Consider the following 10,358-nt stretch of genomic DNA (forward strand, 5'->3'; position numbering starts at 1 on the left):
AAATACATTATTTCCAAAACTTGAAATGCATTTTTTTCTCATATCCATGCATCTTGATGTCAAGATGATCAATTTGAGGATATTTGTATATCAAAAAACCTCTTCTAGTGAAATTTGTGAGGTAGGCTCTAATTTGATTGTTTAGAGTATCGGCTCTATATAAACTTTTCCTTAAGTAATATGATTCTATCTATTTGGAGAAATAATCTCAAGAAATTTACTAAAAATCCCCGGGTTGGATATTTTCCTCCTAATGCCTCCGGTTGAGATGTCCATCCACCTGTTGCCCCAAATCTTTTTTATTTTTTTTAACTTACCTACGGTACTTTTTAATTTTATATATAACTTTTATAAAAGTTAAAATAAACATTTATATTTCTCTCTTTTTTTATTTCATTTTTTTCTCTCTAGATCTACATTTCTATTCATATTCATATCTCTCTCTATAAATTAAATGAATTAGTTGGTTTCTCTATTTAAAGAGAGGAAAAATGGAAAAGTAAGATAAACTAACAAACCATGCACATTTTAAGAGAGAGAAACCAACAAACCTATTTATGCTTTTAGAGAGAGAGAGAGTTTTAGATAGAGCAACTAAAAACCTATTCACATTTTTTTTAGAGAAAGAGTGAGAACTTAAGGGAAAGAAATCAAGGAACTCATTCATATTTTGAGAGAGAGAGAGATAAGTATGAAAGAAAGGTAGGCTCAAAAAGACAAAAACGGGTAAAGCGAGAGAGAAGTATCAACGTTTATTTTGATTTTTGTAAAATTCAGTAATAATGTTATTCTGTCTCAAATAAAACCGAAACGTACTTTTGGTCGGTAAAAAAAAATCTACTTTTAAATAATGAGTGCGAGATAATTTCCAGCAAATGCATTAGAAAAATAACATCGAACTTGAGGGTTTTAATAATTTTCCGAATAAACAAAATCATATTGAAAGTGAGAGATAAGAGTGTGTGAGAGAGATACATAGTGAAATATAGAGAGATGGTCAGAGTGGAAGAAAGACAAGTGGGGAAACATTAATTCATGGAAGAGGGAAGATTTAAACACACGGTCAGGATTGAGGGATCAAATGGGACGCTACCATTAAGAGAGAGAGAGAGACGGTGCAGGTAGAGAGAGAAAGACACGGTTTTGTTTCAAACTTTGAACCCACAAACACAAACCAGGGGCCCTACCATTTCTCTCTCATACGCAATTGCATACGTCACCATTTTCTCTCTTTCCATCCAAATATATAAGGAAAAAGCTTATATAGAGCCGGTGCTCTAAACAATCAAATTTTTGCCCACTTCAAAAATTTCATTAAAAGAGGTTGTTTTGATGTTCAAATTTATCATCGCAACATCAAGATGTACAGACAAAAGGAAAAATATAGATTTCAAGTTTTGAAAATATTGCATCTTGTAACGTATTTTTGGACTGTCAATTTTCAAGATTTCACGTTTTCATATATATGCTCGATATACACTATTTTTGAAGCTTTAAATTTTATAATTAAATATGAAAATATATTTTAAAGCTATCACAAAAATTTCTAATATTGAAACTACATTTTTCGATACTATTTCAAGGTAAGTTTTACTCATATATAAGAGGTGAAGTTTTTATAAAGCTTAGCTTTTATGAACACAAAATAAAATCTCACCTCAAATCCTTGTTTAGAAAGCACTGTCCCAATCCAAGAAATGGGAAATCTCCATGATGGATCTAAATCAATTTTCAACACCGAGGTATAAATATTGTGGATCTATAAACACTTATTTTTAGGGTGATATGTATGGTCTAGATAATTTGTTACAATATACAAATTGTTAGAGCTTATTTTTAACGACAAATATGTTCAAGCTTAGATGATCTATGTAAAGGTTTTTCAATACCGGAATTATAATTTTTGATGAATTATGAAGTGAGACTTTATTTATTTTAATAAGATTGCAGTCCTATCAAACTATTTGTCATATATAAATATTCATATTTCATAACATTGAAATTGTGAGTAAGAGCCCAGGGGTTTTTGTCTGGCAACTTCCATGTGGAATTTTCGGTGGAAACGGACTTCATCCTTTGTTGTCACCCATTTCAACAAAAACACGACTTTCACCTTATTTCACTCAATTTCTACGAAACTCTCGCCTCTCTCCAACACTTGTACCTCTCTCTAAAAGACAACACTCAGCCTTATTTCTCTCTCATCACCATTATCATCAGGACTACCCTCACTCAGATTATGGGTTCTCATCTTTTTTTTATTTTACTTCCAACTATATTTTTTTAAATTTATTTTTCTTTTTTTTTTTTTCGATTCGATAAATTAACTCTGTCGCCTCATAAGTGTTGTATTAGGTTGATATTTTTTTTGATCTTTTCATTTAAATTGACTCTACTTTTTAATAAATATCGTACTGAATCGATATTATAAATGACCAATCCATCTATATTTGCTCTCTTTCATTTTCTGGTATATAAACATGACACTTAAACTTTATCGAAAAAATTCATTTCGAATTCTATCAGTTCAAAATCAATTAGACTTTCACCTTATTTCCCTCTCGACAGCACTTTTACCTCTCATTTATATAGCGTCAGCAACGAACTGCTTTACTGTCCCTCTTGAGTAATTATGGTTGACTGCTTTACTGCTTGCACTGTCAACTCTGTTTCTCTAAACGATAATAAGTGCACTCCTCATCAGGCTCTGAATTCTTTTGCCCTTGCACGTCCCATTGTAAAATGACGTTCCATCTCCAATCAGTGGGTCGAAAACCACCCAAACCCATGTAAAAAAACTGATTGCTTTCCCCTATTGATCTCTCTGGTAAAAACTGATTGAGTTTCCTCTCTAGAAACTAATAATCTGGGTCTTTTTCTCTCTCTGGTAAAAACTGATGGGTTTCCTCTCTCTCTCCTCTCTCTATAAAGTTATAGTCTGGGTCTTTCTTTAACTTACCGTTTGCGTCAGTCATGGTTTTCTGCCTGCTTTCCACCAAACTGACTTTCCCAGTTTTGCCCACCTTCCATTTTTTAATAAAATCTTTGGAGAAATTGTCATCTGCTTTATCCCTTTGCCCTTTCATCAAGTTGCTCATGGTCAAACCATTTAGTTCCTTTTCTCTCTCTGCAACTCCTTCCTGAACTTTCCCTGCATCTCACCTCCTCCTTCAACCCCAAGAAACCAAGTAAGATTGACCATTCAAAAGGGTCCCCTCGAAAACCATCACCAGTTTGATCAGCAACTCTGGTAAAGCATCCTTTCCATCTTCTTTGTTGCAAATATGATTAATTCCCTATTTGAAACAACTATTTTCTCTTATTCTTTTTGGGATTGATTCATGAATTTTGTGCCATTTTTTTAATTTAACATATGAGAATAAGAGATTGGTAGTAGTGTTAAATTGCAATTAGTGGTTATGAGGCCCTTTACCTGCAATTAGTGGTTATGAGGCCCTTTAGTTTTTGATTGCTCACAACAACAATCAATGGCTATGTCTTCACCTTTCTTTGATTACTTTCAAACAAGAGTTCACGGAGCTTTTCCTGTTATTACAATTAAGGGTGGAGAATAAACACTCGGTATGTACCTCATCGCTTTAATGTACTTGTTCATGGAATTTCAGTATATTCTTTTTCTAAAACATCGTAAAATCTCTAGTATATCCCCTTGCTTTCTCTGCAATGCAATTTGGTGTAACCTTTAAAGTTTAATTCTGAACCGTTTTCACTAGCCATGTTGCTGTTCAATTGGAGAAAGTATGAGATCAGGATCTAGAAAACAAATCTCATTTATATATAGTTCAAGTTATGTTTCTTAGTATGGCCAAATAGGCGGTATTTCTACTTTTAGATGATAGCCAGGAGCATGATTTTCAACTTTTAATATGCTGATCCATGCTCTTTCAGAAAATTACTTTCATGCATTGGAGGCCGGGGAAAATATTTGGGTTTCTATGTTGTGCTTTTTGATGCCTTCCAATCATTATTGTATGTTGGTAAATGCTGTGATTGAAATCCCTGAGAATATGAATGAGAGCAATTGGCTTGTAAAATGTGATCTCCTGTCATGCCAAAGTAACCATTCCCAAAATTTCAGTGCTCTAAAGATTAGAATTACCACTGTTCTGGTTAAGAACTATCCCATTTATGATCACATACAACATGCTCCTCTTTTGTTTCTTCATTGTTCTGTGAATTTGGCACAAATACTATGAAATCCATTTGGTTTGTGTCCTTGATCTTTTTCTTTTTTTTATTTTTGGTGGGTCACTTTGCAGGATTCGGAGGCTTTTTGGTGAAAGCCCTAGTAGTTTCCAATAAACAATACGTATCCTTCAGAAATGAAATGTTGGAAGAACATGTTATTTGATTTGCCCAACTGACTCACTAATGAGTAATTTTTATTATAAAAGTTGACATGTGGAATAGAGTTCACTGGCTGTGTGACTTATGATAGAAGGATTTACATTTTCCAGAGTGGTAACTTTGTAATGAAATCTTTCCATGGTAGTAAACAACTTCTATGAGCTAACGAAAATGAAATTCAGGATGTGTTTTAATAGTTAATGCAATTGTTTACTTTGATATAGGTGTTCCTTAATCGTAGAAGTGTCTCAGGGAGCAGTTCAATAGATGATTCTGATGCTCCATTTACAACTTCCAAAAGGAGGTTGTAGAGCTTCTTTTATTTGTATACATCTCGAAATCTTAGATGAGGACAACAACACCGTTAAGGTTAATTTAATTTAGACATAAGCTTCTCCCATAATATTCATCAACTAAAAAAAGAAAAAAATCTAATGTTCTAGACCTAACCTTCTCCATCTGCATAAGATAAAATTTTATGCAGATGGAGCCCAATGTAACAATGAGTAAAGTTTAGTCATATCTTCTATATGTTTCTCTAGAACTTTGCATGTATTTTTTTCATTTCATTTTCTCAAATGTTTAAAACAAATGTTATGCTAGTTTGATTACACCGTACATGCATATGCACCATTTGACTTCAAAAACTGAGAAATTTCTTGTATGATTCCAATATTCAGCTTCTGTTTTTCTGCTTTATTGGTGAAATAGAGAAATGGTTCATGATTCTTATTTATCTTCCTTGACTTATTTCAGAGTTCCCAGCATTTCTTGAATGTCTTTCATGGAAGGCCCCTTTAATCGCATCTTTATGTTAGATTCTCCTTTTTACAATGGTGAAACAAGCTTTTAACCGTACTTGTTAGATACATTGACGAAGGAAACCATGTCTTTATTGAGATCCACCGATCCATCTTCCACTTTATATGGTGACCCCAACCTCTATGCACTCCAAAGCAGCACCAGAGCCCAGGGCTTGCCAACCCGTTCATTTAGCTTAGACAGGATAAACTTAAAGTATTTGCCCGACTTCTATGGCGAGGTCCATAACCAACTGCCGTTTTCTGACTCCCCATTAGAAGAATTTATCTCCCAACAAGTTGACTTCTTCCCACCCACACCGACTGGCTCCAGCCCATATCACCTAATTTCAAGTTTGGGCCCTTCTGCAAATTCTCAAGAGTCATGTAACATGGCATCCATTGCACAATCCCATACCTCATCGCTGTATGATTCTAGTCATCATGGATATGCATATGAAAGCATGGATGAACATGGGAGGACCATGTATGATGATGCAGAGGAGATGAGGAGGAAACTCCAAGAATTGGAAATGGAATTGCTTGACGATAGTGATGAATGCGTATATGATGGGCATGACATGCCCATTGACATGATAGAGAGCCTTCTACCAAACTCACCTAAGGAACCCTCTGACTCAAACCTCACAAGCACCAGCACCACGACCACCACCACCTCCAACTCCACCTCAAGCACCAGCACTAATAGAGACTCTCCCACTTCAAATATCATAAGCCCTTGCTTGAGCTCTACAACTTCTCTCACTCCCAAGCAAATACTCTTTGGGTGTGCAACTGCCATATCAGAAGGAAACCTCGGGGGGGCCACCACAATGGTAAATGAGCTAAGGAAAATGGTCTCCGTCCAAGGTGACCCACCTCAAAGGATCGCTGCCTATATGGTTGAGGGCCTAGCAGCCCGAATGGCCTCATCAGGCCAAGGCCTATACAAAGCCCTAAGATGCAAAGAGCCCCCAAGCCTAGATAGGCTCTCTGCCATGCAAATCCTCTTCGAGGTATGCCCTTGCTTTAAATTCGGCTTTGTGGCAGCCAATGGTACCATTACTGAGGCCATCAAGGACGAAGAAAGGGTACACATCATTGATTTCGATATCAACCAAGGGAGTCAATACATCACTTTGATACAAGCCCTTGCCTCTAGGCCAGGCAGGCGACCACACTTGTGCCTAACAGGTGTGGATGACCCCGAGTCAGTCCAACGCTCAGTAGGTGGCCTCATGATCATTGGCCAAAGGCTTGAGAAGTTAGCAGAGGCCTTAGGACTCCCCTTTGAGTTTAGGGCAGTGGCATCAAAGACCAAGGATGTGCGGCCCTCCATGCTGGCATGTAGACCCGATGAGGCCCTTATAGTGAACTTTGCATTCCAACTGCACCACATGCCTGATGAGAGTGTGTCGACTGTGAACGAGCGGGACCGTCTGCTAAGGATGGTGAGGGGGCTAGGACCAAAGCTTGTAACCTTTGTCGAGCAAGATGTGAATACGAATACGTCGCCATTTTTGGCAAGGTTTGCTGAGGCATATGAGTATTACTTGGCGGTTTTTGAGTCTTTGGATCTTACGCTTGCCCGAGAGAGCACAGACAGAATGAATGTGGAGAGGCATTGTTTGGCTAGGGACATAGTTAACATAGTTGCCTGCGAGGGGGCGGACAGGATCGAGAGGTATGAGACAGCAGGAAAGTGGAGGGTGAGGATGACGATGGCTGGGTTCTCTCCATCTCCTCTAGGCTCACAGGTGAAGAGTGCGATTGGCTCACTATTGAGGTCTTATTGCAATAGATACACTGTGAAGGAAGAGGCAGGTGCGTTGTACTTTGGGTGGGAGGACAAAACCCTGGTTACGGCCTCGGCTTGGCATTAGAGCTATTTCTATGTTGAACCATTTAGGTATGGCTTTCTTCCCCATACGTTCTCTTATTTGTTGTACATGAAAATATGTATTATTTGCAGGACAACATTGTCAAGATAGAATTTGAGTTAACTGGTTCTTTTTAACCATGTCTTCTTGGGATAAAATTTACATGTCTGAACTCTTAACCTCTTTCGTACAAATCAGATGTTATAATATTGGATCAATAAACCCTTGCAACACTTTCTCTTCTTTTTTGTATCTTAGGGAGTTGGGCATGATAAGCTGGGAATCGAGCCTTCTATGATTGGTTGCAGCCTTCAATGCCCGAACCACCGAGCCAAGAGCCCGAATGTAATGGCTTTTAGTCATAGCTAGAGGGGGACATCTATCGACAAACCGTATCTGCATATGCTTGTTAGTTTTGTAGTCAACAAACATGTTAAACACTTTATCATGACAATAATGCCACAATTTTTTGTTCAGTAATAGTTCCATAAATGTTTTTAATGCGATGTGGGACAAAAGCATGACTCAATTTTAAATTTTGAACCAACAGCCATTGCTTTACGATATTTGTGAAATGCATAATGGGTTTAAATAATGAAAGGTAATCTATTGTAGTATCAATAATACATCAGATATTTGGTATAATAAATGTCTTACATGAAGAGAAGACATGCAGTAAAAGCTCAAATACCCAATATAATGCTTTCCAAATTATTTATATGTGACGGATTGCATGGTATGGATTAGATTCCTATGGCATAAAGGCCTAGTGGGTATATCCACTTACCAATATCCAATTACTAGAAAGTAACACAATACTAAGAAACTATTTTTTCAATACCGTCTGACTCAACGAGGTGCTGGATGCTTCACAAACATTCCTTTAAATTATGAAGTCTTAGATATGGGTGTGGTTTGTATTAAGGCTAAGCCCTAAACAATCGAAGTATGGCGTACCCTCAAAAAGTGTGGAAAGATGTTTCAGCACTTAAAATCTTTAGAATGGCTTCACATTTTATTTTCATCTCTATTTATGAAATTCAAGTTTCAAAAATAGTATAGATCACTTGAAAATCTTGAAAATTGATGGCCTAGATAATATGTTACAATGTGCACTATCTGCAAGGCTTCAAATCTATTTTTTTAGGGAAAATTATGTAAATATCCATTATATTTCCTGTTGTTATGAAAATACCTAAAAATTTCTGTTATTATTTTGTCTGTTTTTTCAACTTTATAACACTTTTTTTATAAAAAAAAAAAGATGAAACTGTCAATTTTCAGTTTTTGAAAAATCAAATTTTAAAAAAAAAAATTGGTTTTTCAAAAACTAAAATTAAAAAAACAATTAATTTTGCAAAAACCGAATTTTATTTCTTGTTAACTCGGCATGTTAAAAAAATAAGTGAAAAACCGAATTTTATTGCTTTTTAGCACACTATTACTAGTGGTAATAGCATATGATTTTCTTTAAGAGGTTTTGGTATCAAATCCTGCCATTACATGATGGGGGTTTTTTTTTACTTTTTAATAAAATAAAAAAGATCTATTTCTTATTAAAAAATTAGATTGTGTATGGGGGGATTTGAACCCTCGAGGTGAAAGTGTAGAAGCATGCATGATAATCGAAAATCCATGCCCATTCCATAATGGGGCTTTTTTTTTGGCTTTTTAATCAAATAAAAAAATCTCTATTTTTTATTAAAAAAAATTGATTGCATATGGGGGACTCACCTTTGAAATGAAACTGTAGAGGCATGCTTGATAACCAAAAATCCAATTTAACCTTAAGTTTAAATATTTGGGCATACATGATATTAATATTTAAAATTTTTGGTTTTTGAAATTCGGTTTTTCAAAAACCAAATTTTTTTTTTCAGTTTTGAAAAACTGAAATTAAAAAAAAATTGATTTTTCAAAAGCCGAAATTTAAAAATTTTCAGTTTTTGAAAAAACGAAAATTAAAATAAAATAAAATAAAAAAGGTTTTTGGAAAACTAAAAATTAAAAAAATTATTTTTTTCAAAAATCGAAAATGAGCAGTTTTATCTTTTTTAAAAAAATTATTATGAAGTTGAAAAAACAGACATTTGTGTAATAACATAAAGTTTCAAGGATTCTTGTAATAACGAAAAGTATAACAGATATTTACATAATTAACCGATATTTACATAATTTTCCCTTTTTTTATGACTATGTATTGCAAAGTCAAGATAATCGGATTTTAGGGTTTTTCAGCATTGAAATAAACTTTCTTCCACTAACCACTAAATTTTTTAGGTGGACCTTAATTTGGTTGTTTAGGGCCTCAACCTTATATAAGCTTTTTCTCTTCAATATATGCCCAAATTTGGAGCATTTGGATATGGACCTATCGCCTTTTATAGGGGTGTGAAATGGGGCTCAGATGCGCATGTGTGCTTTTTTTTTATAGAGTTGGCTTTAGCCTTTTTTTTTCTTTTCTTTTCTTTTTTTTCTTTTTTTTTTCTTCTTTTTAATCTGGATTTGGGACTTCGATTTTTTTTTTTTTTTTTTAATCTTGATTTGGGACCTGGTGAAAATGGAACTTTAGATGTAATGTTGTAGCACCCCCGACTCTCACCACATCTGCCTTAGTCTCAATCGAGTTGGCTTCGTTAGTGGCCTCTTAATCATCTTGTCGTGGCTTCTAATGCTATGACTTATATTTTGACTGTTGGATTAGAAATAATAAAAACTTTGTAAAATCAAACTCCAAAAGCCTTAAATAGTTTATTAAATGACACGGTTTATATGAGTCTATGTAGAAATAAGTCACTTCTTAACAATCACTGATTTGGACTGGCAATCCAACACGGATCTATCTATTGGGCAGATGATCCACCCTGCCAATCCGAGTTTTGAAATGCTGATGATAGCCATGATTGATTACAACTAATTTTTTCAGATTTGTCCACCAAAAGTCAAAAAAAACTAACGCATTCAAACTAGGCCATAGATTTTTCTTATTGAAACAGACAGCAGCACTCGGATATCTATATGGTCTCAAATTCTCAATCTAATTTATCGAATTTTCCATGGAGAAACCCACTCGAACCCCACTCATAGCCCTCTATTTCTTCTCTCACCGATATCTGATTTATTTCTCCCCTCCAATATCTTTTACCTGAAGAATCAAGAAACAAAATTCACGCACCCTGTTCTGTTATTGAAACAAAATTTGTTTCCCAAATTACTCGAGGGAAGAGTATTTGTTTCCGAAATTTACTCAGGAAAAAGTATTTGGAGTCAAAATTTCTGAATTTTCTGATAGGGGTTGATCCATTATTCG

At 35.2% G+C, this 10,358-nt stretch overlaps 1 protein-coding gene across 4 annotated transcripts; it reads left to right on the forward strand.

The window, feature by feature from the left end:
* The first annotated feature begins 2,702 nt into the window (after nt 1-2,702).
* On the forward strand, nt 2,703-7,524 carry SCL1 (SCARECROW-like 1). 4 transcript variants are annotated; one of them, XM_011624569.3, is made up of 4 exons: nt 2,703-3,250; nt 4,281-4,330; nt 5,125-7,077; nt 7,307-7,524. In XM_011624569.3, exon 3 carries the CDS (start codon nt 5,255-5,257, stop codon nt 7,049-7,051), a length of 1,797 nt encoding a protein of 598 aa, XP_011622871.2. In that variant the 5' UTR covers nt 2,703-3,250; nt 4,281-4,330; nt 5,125-5,254; the 3' UTR covers nt 7,052-7,077; nt 7,307-7,524. The 4 variants fall into 4 exon arrangements, with proteins under 4 accessions (XP_011622871.2, XP_011622872.2, XP_006843049.2 ...); XM_020666422.2 differs by having other exon boundaries at nt 3,064-3,582; XM_011624570.3 differs by lacking the exon at nt 4,281-4,330 and having other exon boundaries at nt 2,703-3,582.
* Nucleotides 7,525-10,358: the final 2,834 nt, after the last annotated feature.

This window comes from Amborella trichopoda, chromosome 11 (genome assembly GCF_054954075.1).
Source record: "Amborella trichopoda isolate Santa Cruz 75 chromosome 11, AtrichopodaSantaCruz75HAP2 v2.0, whole genome shotgun sequence".
Taxonomy (NCBI): domain Eukaryota; kingdom Viridiplantae; phylum Streptophyta; class Magnoliopsida; order Amborellales; family Amborellaceae; genus Amborella; species Amborella trichopoda.